The 18,119-nt window shown below is 38.5% G+C and overlaps 1 protein-coding gene across 2 annotated transcripts in view; it reads right to left on the bottom strand.

The window, feature by feature from the left end:
• Positions 1-18,119, bottom strand: part of LOC309800172 (contactin-associated protein-like 3) — a 178,907-nt gene that overhangs the window by 17,219 nt on the left and 143,569 nt on the right. For both annotated transcript variants that reach the window (XM_082614073.1, XM_082614072.1), the window contains exons 14-18: positions 16,053-16,209; positions 9,779-9,906; positions 4,185-4,355; positions 3,272-3,490; positions 545-784 (exon numbers count right to left, since the gene is read on the bottom strand). In XM_082614073.1, the coding sequence (XP_082470199.1) occupies positions 545-784; positions 3,272-3,490; positions 4,185-4,355; positions 9,779-9,906; positions 16,053-16,209 (915 nt within the window). The remainder of the gene's footprint in view (positions 1-544; positions 785-3,271; positions 3,491-4,184; positions 4,356-9,778; positions 9,907-16,052; positions 16,210-18,119) is intronic.

The following is an 18,119-nucleotide window of genomic DNA, read 5'->3' as shown; positions in this document are numbered from 1 at the left end:
TGCACGTGTCTTGTTTTATGAATATTTCTGTATATTTAAAGAATATCTCTAATCCTTAAATATCTCAAAAGAGAAAATAATAATGGTATGCTTTGCTGTTTTTTAATGTAAAAATTTAAGATGAAAAACAATAAAGTATAAATAAAAAGATAATCTTTCCATATTCCTGTAACCCAAAACTGAGTAACAATATTTTACTATTACCTCCAAAAGGCTTCATCTTAGGTTTACAGAAAATTAAATGTCCAGTGTAAACATACAGTTAAAAGGTTATTGCTCTCCTCAAAGTGTTGCACTGATGACCCTCTGAGAAATCCAGAGGGGATGACATCAGATCTAACAGAAGCAGTCAACGGCCTTCAAAAGAATAGAATCATACCTCCTGCCAAGTGAAACGGAGGCATTTGGGACAGAAACAATTCTATTTCAGCTAATTACAGAGAACTGCCTTATCTTTTCTTTACAGTGTCAAATGCCAGAAACGTCTTCACAGAATTCAAATGTTCCATCCTTTCCCTGTAAGCTGCTCCTCGGTCACACTCACCATTCTCGCAGAATGGCCCATCATACGCAGAGAAGGTGCAGTCACACTCGATCCCTCTGTGTTTTTCTCTACACCTCCCTCCGTTGCGACACAGGTGTCCGTAGCTGCTACAGTGTCCTGGACACCCTGGCTCCACTCCTGGCGTCATTGTGGCTCTTTCTTCCAGATCCAGGGCCAGCCCGTTCAACCTTAGAGATCGAATGCATCCCAGGAAGCCTCTCTGTCTGCTTGCTGTTCCACCTACAAGGGAAACACTGCAAATGCAAACACGTTCCTGGGTGTCTTCTTCGGGATTTCATCTCCACTTTGAACTGAGGCCATACGACAAAAATTCATCTGTCCAAGGTTTTATGAACAAATATAATTCTGAAGACATAGGCTGTGGTCAAAAGTTAAGAATCATCAAATGGCACTGAATAAATCATTAATGAAAATATTTTTTAAGTTGAACTTGGTAAATATTTGTTCTAAAAATACTTCTTCAAGTTATATTTAGAAAGACTTTTTTTACATTGTTCCTTTCTTAAAAAACAAAATAAACACCACTGATCCCTTGTAAAGTTTAAATTTACAAACAATGACATGCATAATAAAGGTTACATAGTTGAAAATCTTTGAGATGTAATATATATTATAAATTTGTAATATATAAATTTGTGTATGTATTTAATATAATATATTACAAATTTGTTTATATATTTGTATAGCATATGTATTACACATATATAAAATACTAATTCTTACTTAGAAGAGCTCTCACTAATAAAGCTGTGAAAAGGAACTGAGGCAAGAACAAAGAAAAAGAAGGCAGAAGGGGTAAAACCAAAATGTAGGACCTCAGGCCTTTCATACTCCATCCTGGCGGCTCTGAGGTCAGGTGGTATAACATTAACCAAACAATATATATCCCCCTATATTTCTATCATTTCTCATGTGAGCATAATAAATATGGGAGCACAGGAGTCACTTGGAGTGTTTGCTAAGAACAGATTTTGGATTTATTCCAAAAGATTCTGATTCAGTGGGCCTGGGGAAGGTACCCCAAATCTGAATTTTCAACTAACTCCTCAGGCTTTAGAAACATTACCATAGTGGAAACACTAGTTCTAGGTAGATTTCCATCCAAACTTTGTTCCTAGAAATTCCGCTAATTAATCCTCAGGATTATAAATCAGAAAATAGAATTATTTGATTTGCAGTTTGATAATTTAGAATGAAGCCTCCACTCAGTAAGAACTAACCGTGCTTGAAGCTGTTTTATGGTGCCATGGGCTGTATACACACACACACACACACACACACACACACACACACACACACTTAACTTCACTGAATAGCATTAGTTCCTGGACACGGCAGTAGGTATCACCTGGCAAAGCAGACTATGTGCTAATTTGTGATTTATATCAATTTTTCATTGGACTGTGTCCTTATTTACTTTAAAATATGTGAGAAAAGACCAAGTGAGAGCTACTTCATTAATCTGCTTAGTTTCCAAATTAGAATAGAGTTATCTAAAAAGTAATGAAGCAAAACTTGTTTCTCCCTTTGGGAAAAACAAACAATAATAAAGAATAAGCAGGTAAGTTAGAGGGAAGACTCCCACTACCCAGAGCTTTAATCTTTATAGAATGGACAGCAGAATGATGAGCCAGCTCTGGGTCTAAACAAGGCATTGGCAATAAGAGAGCAGCAGAGCGGGTGCAGGACTGAGAGGAACCAGGTGCTGGGCTGGGGAAAGTCCTGCTGTGCCCAGCCACACGAGGCTGCCTCAGCCTACCTGGGCTCCTATGCCTGTTTCTGAGGGGACTCTGGAGGATTTTGTCCCAATTATGGGGCTGGTTCTCTAACTAAACTGACAAGTGAAGTGAGAGAAATGGATAAAAAATGCTAATTGTTTTATAAATAGTATGGATAAGAAGTAATTGAAACAAACATAAATCGTCTATGATACTGAGTGCAAGCTTGGGAATCAGTCCAACACGAGTTTGGATTTTCCTTCCAGTTGGGTTTCTATGGTTAAGTCCCTTGATGTCTCTGAGCCTCCATGATCTCATCTGCAAATTGGGTGCAATAATCTATAGCAGAGATATTTATATTAAATGAGCTCTTGGTGCATAGTGTCTGTGTGGCTGAACCACACTGACTCCCTTTTGTCAGGTCCATCTTAGGCCCGCAGTCCCACCCCCTCCTCTTTCTGGGTGACTGAGCTTTAGCTTACTCACAAGGAATGCATCCCAGCCAGATAAGTTCCTTATCAACCTTTACCCTTGCCTTCATCTAATATGAAAACTGGAAGAGTGCCTTTTGCTGATGCAGGTGGTCATGAGACCCCCTCGGGGAGGAAAAAGGTCCCGATTCCTAACCATGGGTGCTTCTCACGTGGTAGTCAGATTCTATTTTTAGTTTTGGCTCCTTTAAATCCCCCAGGAGGCTTTTCCAGGGCACGAAGTGCAGCTGTGAACGTCTCTGGCTCATCGTCCCCTGGATGTAAGTTACCCACAATAAACTTCATAATTGCACTTTACGGAGTTGCCTGCTTCGATTTTCAGTCCCAAAGTTCCTTCTCGGTTCAGAGGCTTTTACTCAATATCTCTGCCTCCCGCCAGGGCCGACAGTAGTCACCGTGGCAATTGGTATCATCACTACCGTTGTAGCTGTGATTTTCTCTCGGTCCACCTCCGCACTCACAGCACAGCTCAGTTACAAGCCGCTAGCGGCACTCACCCACGAAGAGCTGGCTGTTGAGCTGCAAGCGGGCGTGCCCATCAGCTGGGGCAGTTTGGGTCTCCCGAGGGAGCTGATCCACTTGAAGGGATGCTTCTTTAACGTTCCGTTCTGCCCTCACATGGTGCCATCTATCATCGTTAAAGGGAGTGGGGGACTGCACCGTGACCTCACAAGGCCCATTCCCCACATCAAAGGAAAAGGTCACTACTGCAGGGGCTGGAAATAAAGATATGAAAGCTGGTCAAGTTCATTCACAGGGGAGAAAATTTGGTCTTGAGTAAACATGAAAAAAGCACCATGACATGCTCCTTATGAACGAAGACCATGATATGGATGCAGACAAACGTCACTGTGAGTTGGTAAAAAAAAAAAAAGCAAAAGCAAAAGCAAAAAGCAAAGCTGACTTTAACATACTTCTTAGAGTTTACTATTCATCTTGCTAAGCCCTAAGCAAGAGATATTACTTATAGAAATAAAACTAACATTTTATCTGACTTCATAGGTATAAGTGAGTTTATTTAAAGGTGGTTTAAATCTTAATATAGTTTTAAAAGCACTATGTGAAATTCACATAGTAAGAAATGAAGCTTTGCCTACATACATAAACAATATGACTAGTCAATTAAATCACATAATTTTGTGATTTAGTCAGCGGTTATTTGACCAGTTTGGTTTAATATCCTGATTGCACATAGAATTAAGACAACAAGGAATTGTATAGACTGTTGTATGTCTCGTGAATCACTGTTTTACTTTCTATTAAAAATATTTTAAATCATAGAATTTTAGCATTTAATCAAGAAATACAACTGACAGAGGAAGCATGGCAATACATCAGAAATTATGTTACCAACGAGGTGATTGTTAATAACTGAGGACCCCATGGCTTTGCCCAGAGTGGGCAACTCACCTCGCAGCTCTAGCCTGATGAAGTCTGTGATCCCCAGGTTCTCTACAAACACCCCCGAAAAAGCTGTGGTCTTAAAAAAGAAAGACACATCAGCGCTAAGCTCTCCTCGGAACGTAGGGAAATGAAGGTATGAAGTCTCAGTATTGAAGGAAGCTGAATTCCAAAATGAATCTGTTCACAAGAAGAAAAAAAAAGACAGTGAAAATAACAATGAAACAAAACAAACAACAATTACTTTTTATATTTCTAGGATTTTTACCATTCATTGCATTATTTATCTTTAAAAGCCTTCATTTTGTGGTTCTTCTGAACATGTAGCCATGACATGAATGTCCAAATAGTTTTGAGGATTAAGAACCTGGACATGGTTGCACCTGAGTGGAGGGACAACCACTCTGGAAATGACCCGTGTTTTTTTAAAAACAATATTATTTTTTGAATTATCATCAAGTAAAATTGACTTTTTAGGGACATACAATTACATAACTTTTAATACATTTGTGGATTTGCATAGCCATCATTAAAATCAGAATAAAAGACAGCTCCATCACCCCAAAACCTCCCTCCTGCTATTTCCTTATAGTCACAATCTCCAACCACCCTTAAGCCCTGGCAATCATGAACTAGTCTCTGTCCCTATAGTTTTGCCTTTTCCAAATAGCATATAAATAGAGTCATGCAGTATGCAACCCTTTGAGATCAGCTTCTTTCACTCTACATTAAGCCTCTGAGATTCATTCGAGCTGTTGCATGTCAATATCTATTCCTTTCTACTGCTCTGTAATAGTCCATCATATGGATCTGCCACAGTTTATTTGTCCACATTCAAGAACACTAGGGTTCTTTCCAGATTTGGTCAATTACACAAAGAACTGCTATAAACATTTGTGTAAAGGTTTTTGTGTGGACATATGTTTTCATTTTTCTAGGGTAAATTCCCAGGGGTATAATCCCTGGGTCATATGGTAAGTATATGTTTAACTTTATAAGATACTGCCAAACAGTTTTCCAGAGTGGCTGTACCATTTTTAATTCCCATTAACAATGTATAAGAGATACAGTTGTTTCATATCTTCACCAGCATTTGATATTGTGAGTATATATGTCTTTTATTTTAGTAATTCAAATTGGTGTGTAGTAGTATCTCACTGTGGTTTTAATTTGCCTTCCCTAATAGGTAATGATGTTGCACATCTTTTCCTGTGCTTATTTGCCACTCTTATATCCTCTTTGGTGAAGTGTGTTTTCAACTTGGGGAGAACTGACATCTTTCCTATATTGAGTCTTCCAATCCATGAACACAGTATACCTCTCCCTTTAGTTAGATTCTTTGATTCCTTTCTTCAGTATTTAGTCACTTTTTGATGAGTTACAGATCTTACACATGTTTTTGTTAAATGTATACCTAAGTATTATATTCTTTTGAGCTATTGAAAATGACTTTGTCTTGTAAATTTTGGTTTCCATTTATACATTGCTAGAATATATGACTGATTTGTCTTCTGTTGACCTTGTATCCTGTGATCTTGTTGAGCTCACTTTTAAGACCTAGTAGTGTTTTTGTTTTTGCCGGGGGGGGGGGGATACATTCCTTGAGATTTTCTATGTAGGCAATCGTATGTATATACGTGTGAATAGAGTTTTCTTTCTTGCTTTCCAGCCTGTATGCACTTATTTTCTTTCTTACATTATTGCCGTGAGAATAATCTATTAAATTTACCCAGGTATTTACCATTTCTAATGTTGATTTTTTTATTCCCAAAGTTCAAAATTTCCTTCTGATATCATTTCCTTTCTATCTAAAAAAACTTCCTTTAGAAATTCTTTTAAAGGATGCCTTCAGGCGATGAATGCTTTCAGTTTTCTTTCACTTGAAATTAAAAAAAATTTTACCTTCATTCCTGAAGTATATTTTTGCTTAACATAGAATTCTGGACGGACAATTCTTTACTTTCAGCACTTGAGAAATGTTTTGCCACTTCCTTCTGACCTCTATATTTCTGATGAGAAACTTACTGTCATTTGAATTGGTGTTTCGCTATAGGCAATGCATCATTATTCTCTCTAGCTGATTTCAAAAAATTTCTCATTGTCTTTAGTTTTCACATCAGTTTGTTTATGATATGTCTAGATGTGAATTTCTTTGAGTTTATACTGTTTCAGGTTCATTCAACTTCTCAAGTCTCTCTTTTGCCAAACTTAAAAAGTTTTCAGCCATTACTTTTTCAAATATTTTTTCAGCACCAGCACTCTTTCCTCTCTTCTTCTGGAAATTCAATTACATGAATGTTATATCTTTTATTATTAACCCACAGGTCCTTGAGGCCCTGTTCATTTTTTTTTTCAACCTTTTTTCTTTCTCTTGTTCAGATTGGATACTTTCTATTTATCTATCCTCAGTGTCATTGACTGTTTCATCTCAAATCTGCTATTTAACCCATCCAGTGCATCTTTCATTTCCATTACTGTACTTCTTATTTCTAAAGTTTCCATTTAGCTCTCCTGTATATATCCTATTTCTTTGCTGAAACTTTCTCTTTTTCTATTTGTTTCAAAAGCATTTATTATTACTTGTTAGAGTTTTTGTGTAATAGCTGTTTTAGTGTCTTTATCAGATAATTCTAACCTCTGTGTCATCGGTATCTACTGATTACCTTTGCTTATGCAAACTTGGATTTTTCTGGTTCTTTGTATGCCAAGTAATTTTGGACTATTTCCTAGATCTTTAAAATATTATGTTAACAAACTCTGGGCTTTGCTTAAATTCAAAGTGCATGTTGATCTTTTTCTTATTTTGCAGGCAGCTGTCCTGGTTAGGATCTGGCCACACATTCCAACCTGCCCTCCGTGCGTGGTCCATGGTTCCTATGGCAGTCCCGTTTTCAAAGCTTTTGCAGTGCTATTGAGCTCTGCCTCGCTTTTGCACCACTCAGTGGCCAGTCTGAGTCCTGGATGGTAGCCTCTTCAGTTCTCAACTTTGGTCTATAATTAGGAGCAGATCCAGGCATGTGTAGCTCTGAGGTGAACCCAGGACTTCATAGACAACTTGTGGCCTCACTCTCTTGAACTCTTCCCTCTCTGTGCTCTTCCAGATACTTTCTAGTTCCCTGCAGCTCCCTTTTCAATCATACAACCAGAAAACTAGGGCTCTATTCAGCCTGCTTTACTGTGCTTTCCTATTCACTCCTGCACCTGTACACATGTCCATTGCCTAGTGATAGGTGAACAGAGAAAGAAAACAAAAGTAACATGAGTCTGCCACTGTCGTAGAGTCAGGGCTCCCCTGTCCAGAGCAGAAGATGCCTTTCCTCGGAGTTCTGGCTCTTGTGTTTCTGAGGCAGCTTCTACCACTGTTGCCATAGGGCTGCCTGGGAACTGGAACCGCAGAAAACAGAGAGAAGGGGAGAAATGAGACTACTGTGCTCTCTCACAGTTAGGAGTTCCCTGTCCCCTCCTCCAACCAGGACTAGAGGACTTCTCCTGGGACTCTCTCCATCTGGGACCCAGCGGCTGAGAGATACTGGAGGAAAAAATAAATGGTGAAATTTGCTTTCTCTTCCCTGCTGCTATTTGCTTTCCAGGGTCCTGAGATAACTGCTTCATGCATTCTGTCCAGGTTTCATGGGTGAGTTCAGTGAGAGACGGGGTGGGTTGTACTTGCTTCACCTTATCCAGAAAGAGAACAGTGGTTTACATATTTATGAGCGAGAAAATTAACTATACTATCATCAAGTCAAGGCACGTTCATAGGCTTTCTACATTTTGACTATCTGCATCTCAGTATTTTTATTATCTGAAATAGGACCCTCTTTTTTTTCCCAATAGCAAGGTTCAGAAATGCCAGGGTTCCCTCACATGGCAACGCCTCCTATGGGGCCCCAGGGAGGGTTGTGGTTCCACAGGCCCCACTGTGGTACTGCCTGGCTCAGAGGGCAACATGGCTACTGTGGCCTTGGTGGACATTGTACTTTGGCCTCTCCTCTGAGATGAGTGCCAGCAGAGAGTTTGGGGCAGAGGACTGATGTGACCTGATTTTATTCCCTCTGGCTCTTGTGTGGAGTATCAGCTAAGTGGGCAGAGACAGTAGCAGGTAGGCCAGTTATGGGGCCACAGCAACAATCCAGGTACAGGTGGTAATGGAGATAAATTCTGGATCCATTTTTGCAGTTACAGCCAATAAGATTTGCTGATGAATTAGATGTGGGTTATGATAGAAAAGAGAAGTTACGAATGACTGTAATGTTTTCAGTCTAAGAAGCAACAGGAAGAATGGAGTTGCTATCCTTTGATTTGAGGAAGGTTGGTGTGGAAATGCTTTCTTTTTCTTTTCTCATTTTTTGACAAGTTGGGTTTGAAATGCCAACTGGAATGAAGACGTACAGAATAGCCAGCTGGATGCAGGAGTTGGGAGTTCAGGAAGACTGGGTATAGGTATAGGCGTGGAGGTCATTGATGCCCATGCCGTATTTAAAGCCATGAGATGATGGGAGAAGATCACCAGTGGAGAGCAGAGAGGAGACAGGGCGGAGGATAGAGCCCTGGGGAACCCCAATGTTATCCCGCTGGCGAGGTGAAGGAAGGTTGGGGAGAGGAGGGTAGGAAAATTTTGTGGTATGCTGGCCACCACGGAAAGAAAGTGAATTAAAGAAGTTTGAATCATGGGAGGAATCCAAAGTTGCTGACAGGTCAACTCAGATGATATCAGGGAATAAGAATTGGATTTAGAAATGTTGAGTTCTCACTGGTGACCTGGAAAAAGCAGTTTCTGGGGAGCAATGGACGAGATGGAGGAGAAGGCCTGATATTCAAGAGAGAGTAGAAGGATGAAAATTAAAGAACTCATATTTTGTTTGTTTGTTTGTTTTTGTGTTCTTTTTACGTTATGCGGGCCTCTCACTGTTGTGGCCTCTCCCGTAGCGGAGCACAGGCTCCGGACGCGCAGGCTCAGCGGCCATGGCTCACGGGCCCAGCCGCTCCGCGGCATGTGGGATCCTCCCGGACTGGGGCACGAACCCGTGTCCCCTGCATCGGCAGGCAGACTCTCAACCACTGCGCCACCAGGGAAACCCGAACTCATATACTTTATTTCAGTTATTTTGGGGACATGAAGGATACACAAGATGCAGTTGGAGGGGTAAGTGGAGTTAGGAGCATCGAGGCTTCCTGTGTAAAAATTCAGAATTGTCCGAAGGCATTCATGACTAGATACACTTGATGGGTTCTGTCCTCTCATTTTCTCCTTATCTTACCAATTTCAGGCATCTCAGCATTCAGCAAAGTGCCTTATACTTAGTAGGTACATATTAGATATTTGCTGAACAAGTGATATGATATTTCAGATGATTCCACGAATCTTGGCAGCACAGTCTCATGTACATGTCATATAAAAGATACCTCTACATAATCCAGAGGTAATATGTTTTTTCTCAATTACATTAACAATATACACTTATTTTATAAAGTTAATACATTCCTAATGAAGTACAGATTATCAGTATAGACAGTATTTTTAATGAACCCAGGCAGTTCGATTTCTCTTAAAAGATTGACAGGTATTAGCAGGGATGAAGACAGTTCCTCTTGCCCCTACTTACTGTCCCCCGAGCAGAGCAGAGGCCCCAGTGTATAAGCCACTTCAGAATGTGGTCGCCCTGTGTCTCTCATCACAACCTGAGTGACCGGCAAGTGCTTCTTATGGGAAAGGACTACTGTGTTGCTGGTCCTAGAAAACAAATACAACCACCTTAACATTATTCTGAAAAATGTACAGAAGAGTAATAGTCTTTGATTGCAGTTCAAGGGGTATTAAGCTAAATTTGTAAATACATAACAGTAGGGAAATCAAACATCTCATCTGAACACTTACAAACATACTAATATGTTGAATGAGGTCTTCTGTGGACCAGAGACCTTTGTTCATCTACGTGACCATAGAGAAGAAAGCAGGCAGGTCCAAAATTATGGTCATGGATACAGGTATGAGATTACATTTCAGTGCAATTAGCAGCTCATTGCTCTTTCCAATTCAGCCACTGTGTAAGACTTCAATGCAGAATTTACAGAAGCAAGAGCAATCTTCCTTCATTAAAAAAAAAAAAAAAAGACAAAAAACAAAAAACAAAACCACCTGACTGACAAGACTTAGGTTTTCAATACTTGGACTTTTTTTTTTTTTACTAAAGTTTCAGAAATTCCTACTGTGGTTATGAGGCATTTCCTTATTTGTGGAAGCCATAAATTTAAAAAAAAATCAAAACAAAATACTGATTCAAAACCATGATGAAGATATGATACAATATATTCTTCCAATTAATAAATGGGCTAATGCATGGGAAAGTGCTTTGCCAAAGACTGTCACCATCCATTCATTCGACAAACACTTAATATGCATCTTCTATTTGCCAGGCCCTGTGTGTTGGGGATGTGAACACAAAACCCACCATCGATGCCCCCCAGTGGATGTTATAAATAATAACAATACTAATAATATCATCATGTAAGTGACTATTTGGGGACATATTAATATCTATGGTTTAATACAATAGGACTGGAACAGGAGCCAGAGGACCTGGCTGGTAAGTTGGTTGTACCACCACGGTCCTCTCTGGACAAAGTAGGAAGGTTTTTCTATACCTTGTAAGCTGTTCATATTTTTCACTGTATACTTCCATTACATACGTACTTCTGATTTATGAACAAATACTAGTTTGTCTAATTTATTGGTCTGTGTAGAACCTAGTAAGTTTTAATTCCAAGTAATTACAAAGCCACCACTCACTCCTGTATACACAAGTTGAAACATTTGAAACTGCCACTTTTGCAGGTCAAAAAATCAGCTGTTTCACACGGTTCAACCTGACAGCTTTTCTGCAAAAAAATCTTCCTAACTTAATAGTTAATCATTCCAATTCTGCTAGGCATCGAAATATTCTTTTAAGTTAGAAAATGTAAAATTATTAAGATTTTTATTTTGTTTAAAATTTTGAACAAAGTGACGGGCAGTGCATATGGTTAAGATATGAAAAATATGAAATAAAACCCTAAAATTTAAGAAACAATTTTTAAAAATCAGATTGCGTCAAAAACTCAGACTGAATTAAACAGCATGGCTTTACCTGGTGAAGCCCCTGCAACTCCTGCTGTTAGAAGTACACAGGCTTCATCCCAAGCACATAACACCTGACTTTGTTGGGAACGGTATTCACAAGCTAGAAGGTGCCACTGGATTATGGGGGAAGGGGTCAGTCTGGAAATTTATTTTGTTATAAACACAGGGAGAACACACCAAATCAATTCCTGGTATTAAATGTCAGTAAACATTACAAATAGTATTTTAAATCACGTGATTGCTATTCTGGTAGAACATCTTAGAGGAAAAATGTAAGTGCGTAAGTTCTTCATTGAGGATCTTTGAATTTTAAGGAACCTTTTAAAAGCTACACTTTCTATATAGCAAAAAGCTACATTTTAATTGTTTTTAACATTGACAATACATTCACAGACCTGAAAAAAACTTTAAAAAAATCATAATGCATGTAGTGTGCATTAAAGCAGATAGCATCATAAAGTCTTTTTGTCCTTTTGTTGTTTGCAAAGTACCTTCCTGAATCTGAGAAAATTTTAAACTCTTCTTATTTAAAAATTCTTTATTAGTACTAGGTCATTCCCACTGTCCATGCTTTATGCAGATATTATATGCCATGTTCACCAGACTCATTCAAAACTGCCTAATTTTTAGTTACATCTGTTTTCTTCTTGCTTCTCAATTTTTTCCAAAGTTTGTAAAGATTGCATGAATATCTAGGTATGAAAATTTCTCACAAACAGTTTTCAACATTCAGTAAGAGAACTTCCATATCCACCTTTTTTTGGTTTTAGTTTCTAATGCTCTAGAAATTCTTCTGGGTTTTTTTGTTTTGTTTTGTTTTTCAGTAGACTTTTTTGAGGTATAATGGAGCTTTTTTTTTTTTTTCTGCGGTACGCGGGCCTCTCACTGTTGTGGTCTCTCCTGTTGTGGAGCACAGGCTCTGGACGCGCAGGCTCAGCGGCCATGGCTCACGGGCCTAGCCGCTCCACGGCATGTGGGATCTTCCCGGGCCGGGGCACGAACCCGTGTCCCCCGCATCGGCAGGCGGACTCTCAACCACTGCGCCACCAGGGAAGCCCTATAATGGAGCTTTGACTACTTTGAGTTGTTGGGAAAGCTGCAGGGGAGAAATACTGGGTCAACTTTAAGTTTTATAATTGCTGGGGAGAAAGAGGGACTGGTGACAACATAATTTTCATCACCCAGAATTACATATTTTGAAAGCTCCCAGGCTCTTTTTTGGGGTTACCTGTTCTACTGGCTCATCCCTTCGGCAAACTCACACTGTATTAATTACTGTGGCATCATAAACCTTATTCATGTCTGGTAGGGCTGGTCTCCCCACAATTGTTTCCATTTTCAGAATCATCTCAGCTATTCATGTACCATTCTTTTCCAAATAAATTTTAGAACCAGTTTGTCACTACCCCAAAAAATAAACAAATGTTTAGCATTTGTTTGGAATTAAATGGAATCAAGAAAATTATTTGGAGGAGAGATGCTTAGTTTTCCTATTCATGGCAGTGGTGTGATGTCTCCATTTATTTAGGTCTTCTTGTATTTTCATAATAAAGTTTTATGATGTCTTTTTTATAAAAGTCTTGCATATTTTTGTTATCTTTATTCCAAGGTACTATACCCTTTTGTTCCTTTTGCTAGTGGTTTTTATATTTTCTTATAGTAACACATTTTTTTTTTTTTTTTTTTTGTTTTTGTTTTTGCGGTATGCGGGCCTCTCACTGTTGTGGCCTCCCCCGTTGCGGAGCACAGGCTCCAGATGCGCAGGCCCAGCGGCCATGGCTCACGGGCCCAGCCGCTCCGCGGCATATGCGATCCTCCCAGACCGGGGCACGAACCCGTATCCCCTGCATCGGCAGGCGGACTCTCAACCACTGCGCCACCAGGGAGGCCCCTGTAACACATTTTTGATAAGAATCCAGTTATTCTAAGGTTCAGTAAGTAGCCTTACCAAACTCTCATTAATTTCAATAATATTTCTGTATATTCTCTTAGGTTTTCTTTGTTGACAACGATATTTTCTATGAGTGATGTATCTTTATTTCCTTGTTTCCAGTCTTTCCAATTGTGGTTTTGAATTGCCTCATGTATATTTTTTTATCTTTCTATTATTCATTTCTCACCTAATTGCATTGTAATCAGAGAAACTGTCCATAGGATAACAACTACTGTAAAATTTTTTGAGTTTTGCTTTATGGAATATTGAGAAAATCAGTTTGCGAAAATGCACTACATGTGCTTGAGAAAATTATGTATTCTACAATTTTATGTTCCCAATAAATCAAGTTGTTAATTTCATTTGAAAATATTCTATCTTACTAATTTTTGTTCATTTGATTACCAATTACAAACAGATGTACATTTAAATCTCTTCTTATCATGGTTGATTTGTAAATTTCTTCTTTCAGTTTTGTCAATTTTTTTCTCTATACATTCTGAGTCATTTTTATTAGAAACATACAAGTTTATTAGCATTGTTGTTTTTTAATTGTGAAATTAAGCAATATCGTATAGTAATAGTGATCTTTGTCCACATTAAACCTTAAAATTTTACTAACTTTTTCGTATATTTGCCTGGTAATTATTTTTTTTTTGGTATTTTGCTTTCAATATGCCTAGGTTTACAGACAAGATATATTTGTTTTTAATTCAATATGACATCTGGATTTAAATGGTTATTTTTGTCACATTTATTGTGCAAGATTACTCACACAGTTTTTATCTTGTACTTGTTGCTTTCTCTTTTTTTAAAGTCTCACTTTCTATCTTCTTTTGTATTAACTAAGTTTTTAAAATCCCATTTTTTCTTTCTTCCCTCTACTGATTTGAATATTACATGCTTTGTTTCTATTATTTAGAGGTTACACAAATTTTAAGACATAAACTTTAAGCAATTTAATTCTAAAAAATATTTACAAAACAAGTTTTAAATTTCAATAATATTTTTATTTCTAAACATTCTTTTAGCTCTTTTGTAAACCACAATCATCTCTGTTAATAGGATCTGACTGCTTTCTTGTGTTTCAAATTCATACATATAGTTACATGTTATCAGTGTCTAGTATTTTCTTCTTTTAGTTTTTAACCTCTGAGTTTACAGCTTTTTTTTCCTCAATATTTCTTCCTGCCTCTGAGACCTTCCTTATAAGATCACTTTCTTTCATTCTGAAAACCATTCTTAAAAATTCCTCTTGTGGAGTCTGCTAGTGGTAAATTTCTTCAGTGTCTGTTTGTCTGGATTTTAATTTTATTCCACTTTTTAAAATATCAGCTGGGTAAGCACTGGGAGTTTGACAGTTACTTCACTTCCGTCCTGTGAGGGGTGTGTCCTGCCCTCTGTGGGCTGGGTCCTGGGCTGTTCAGGGGGGGTCTGCTGGTTGGCTGTCTTTCCTTTAAGAGTCTTGCTCTCATCTCTGCTCTTTTTAACATTCTCTTTGGTGTCCTTTGATTTCACCATGGTGTGTCTAGATATGGATCTACTTTTATTTATCCTGCTTGGTATTCTAATGTTTTCTCAAATCTGGACATATTCCTGCTATTTGAATATTTCCTCTTCTTAATTATCTCAAATCTTCTCTTCTGAAACTTTAATCAGACACATTTTCAATCTTCTCCACATGACTCCTCCATGTCACTGCTTTTCTCGATCCCATTTTGCTTCTCTCTGTTCTGTGTCATTTATTTACACATATTTTCCATTTCACCAATTTTCTGATCACTTGTGTCTAATATCTGATCCAACAAATCTTAAATTGGGTAAATATTATCTATCATTGGCTAATATTCTTTTGCAAATCACAATCATCTTTGTTAATAGGATCTGATCACTTTCTCATGTTTCAATTCCAGTTTTGATTTTTCAAGCAGCTCACATATTTATTTTATCTTATGTTTTGAATGTATCCATGATCTGAGACTTTTAGGCACCTCATCTACACTTTGTGTTTTCTTCTGCCTCCCACATCTGTCCTCTGGTGTTGTATAACCCTAGATTGTGAGCTCATGTTTGGTGGCATTTTATCTGTGGGAATCCTGTGAGGTCTGTGTGAAGGGGGAGGGCAGGCCTCCAGTGAGAATCTCATGTAATCCTATGATGAGCCAGTGGTGCTGCCAACCTGTGGCTACGTTAACTTAATTTGAGGACCATCCAAGTTATATAAATTTGGGCTCCAAATCTGTGTGAGGGCAAGTCTGTAGACATGAGTTTTCAGGGAGCTATTTTTTTCTACCCAGAGTGCCTACTGGATGATTTGTCCTTGTCTACCTTTTCTTTGGGTTTGCAGCCTTCTGAGACCTCCAGTTGCATGGAGAGTTTTGTATTCTGTATACCCCCTTTCATGGACTCAAGGCCTTGTCTGGTTTCCCCTGTGTGGCCATTTAAGAAAATGAAACTGGGAATTAGGAAGGTCAGCAAACAGCCCTGGGTCAGCCAAGGGGTGGTCATCTTATTAAGTGGATTAACTTAACTTTAAGAAGTCAGATATTTCACTTCCAGTGAATGGGAAACATTAATTCCTATTTTGTCTTACTAGAAAAATAAAATGGACATGATTAGTTACTCACAAGTCAACAAAAATAGCTACCTAATATTTTAGGCTTCAGATTAATGATATCATACACATCAAAGCTTATACTTTTAACTTGCTAGGGAATACTTTAATTTTTTCTCTTTATTATACTATTGTGTCCAATGTCTGCCTAAGGTACATCGTTTAAGCAATAAAAAAATTACAGTTTGCACAGGGAAATTATATGGAAATCACCATTCATTCCGGTCAGCATCACAGTTGCAGTAATATTGAGAATCAATGCAGTTCCCCTCTAATCCACAAGTACATTTTTGAGCATCAGGCAGAGAACCTCCCCAGTAAGTGTGTGTTTCATTGGTTCTTCCAACCCACCAGCTCACTGGGGTTCCATCTGAAAGACAAGTATGAGAAAGGTGACACCTACTTTGCCCCCCACTACCTGCCTCCCCAATATAGTTCCTTTACTTCCCTCTATTTAAAACATAGAGAGACTATTTTAGAAGTGAGCATATTTTAACTGTGCAATAGGATCATTTTTAAGAGGACTCCCAACTGTTTAAAAATATATATTTTAATGTCAAAACTTACGTTGTCACCAAATTTTTTTCTTTTATCAGAAAATGAGCATGTAGTCCCTAACTCATTCAGGCACGATATTTACAAACTTTTCTTGAGGACTCCACTTACATAATTTCTTTGGAAATAACATTCAAGAAAGAATTGTCATCAAAATAAAAACCACAGTAATTTACACACTGAATCTAAAATCTGTTTGAGATCCTAAAATGCCATTAAAACGTTTAATGTTATTATGAGAAATATGGATTTCTTTCACTTTATTTATTAGCTAAAAACACAAGCATGTGTTTAAGACATGTACTTCCTAGCATGTCCTAAAAGTTTCCTGGAGACGTGCTTCTTCTTATACTGAATGGGTTGCTCTGTATTTGGAAACTAAAGAAATGGCACTGATAAGCCTTCTTCATGCCTGAGGTGTCTTCGGCTTGAGCAAGTCCGAGACAACTACATTCAGTTCTTCAGCACATTCCCCTCCTCAGTGCAATGTATAATTAAGTGACAGGGCCAGAGGCTGCCTCAGCTCTGCAGGACTGCTCACTTACGCTAAAGATGCTGCTGAGGCCCCAGTGTGGGATTACAGTACACCGGGGGGAGGATGATCAGAAAAGATGGTGCACACGGAAGCGGGGAGGGGAAACAGTCCCTAGTAAACAGAGAATCAGGGCAGGAGGGGAAACGGAAGTGACATCAATTTTGCAAAGCTGCCTGTCCATTTTCATGTGCTCTTTCAAACTCTTAAATTGTCCCCATCAGGCCCCCACTAAGAATCTGAAATAACTTTCTCCCTAACTTACAATCGACACTGCTCATTATGGCTCCCTGTTCAATGAGACTTCTGCTTCTGCTGACAACCTCTCAGCTGGTAAACACATGGACTGCATTCATTACCACGCACTGCAGGCCCAGTGGGTGACAGGTGTGCCAAGAAATCAATATCAGCCATCTTTTTTTTTAATGTGTTGAAAACATCTTTAGGGGGTGGAAGATCTTTTTAGTGTATTATTTAATAGGTACTTAATAGATATTTTTCAAAATTCCATCTTAAAAATGTAATTATTCAACATTCTCTTTCATCGATTTGAAGAGCAAAGAAATCATTATATGCCAATGTGTTACCCTGTGTTTACATTTTTCTCTCTAAAGTGAAAATCATTAAGTGTTTTTAAAGGTACAAAATGCATTTGGCTCCATTCAAGATTCCTTTGAGTAACTTAGAGAATTTGCATAAGAAATGATTAAGAATAATATGAAGAAGAATTAGAGACTGAAATGAAAAGGAATAGGAGAGATATCAATGACCAGGGTACACGGCTTTACTTCCTCAATTATTTTAGCTCATAGTTCACTGTCCTTCTCTCCAGCCACAGCTACAATCCTCAATGACCTTAAGCATTCATAGTAGGGTAACCAAATGGTTTCCTAGAGTCAACACTTACTGTCATCCAACTTCCTCTTTAGCCACCTGTAATCATATCCCCTGAAACTATATGTAACACAGAGACCTTAAAGATGCTGAAGGAAAAATGTTTCAGAACCCTAGCAAGATCCTAGGCCCTCTGCTCCTCCCTGGCCCTCTTGGAAAACAAAACCTACACAAGAGCTGCTGCACTGAGGCCCCAGACTTGCTCTATCTCCTCTCAAGATTACCACCACCTCAGTCTCCTGATAACTTCTGAGAATTTGAACAGTGGAAAATTCTTGAGAGAAAACTGAATTTTGACT

Source organism: Mesoplodon mirus (genome assembly GCF_964341445.2).
Source record: "Mesoplodon mirus genome assembly, chromosome: 1".
NCBI classification, from domain to species: Eukaryota; Metazoa; Chordata; class Mammalia; order Artiodactyla; family Ziphiidae; genus Mesoplodon; species Mesoplodon mirus.
Note: the sequence above shows the minus strand (reverse complement) of the source record. Positions and strands in the feature narration are given on the sequence as shown.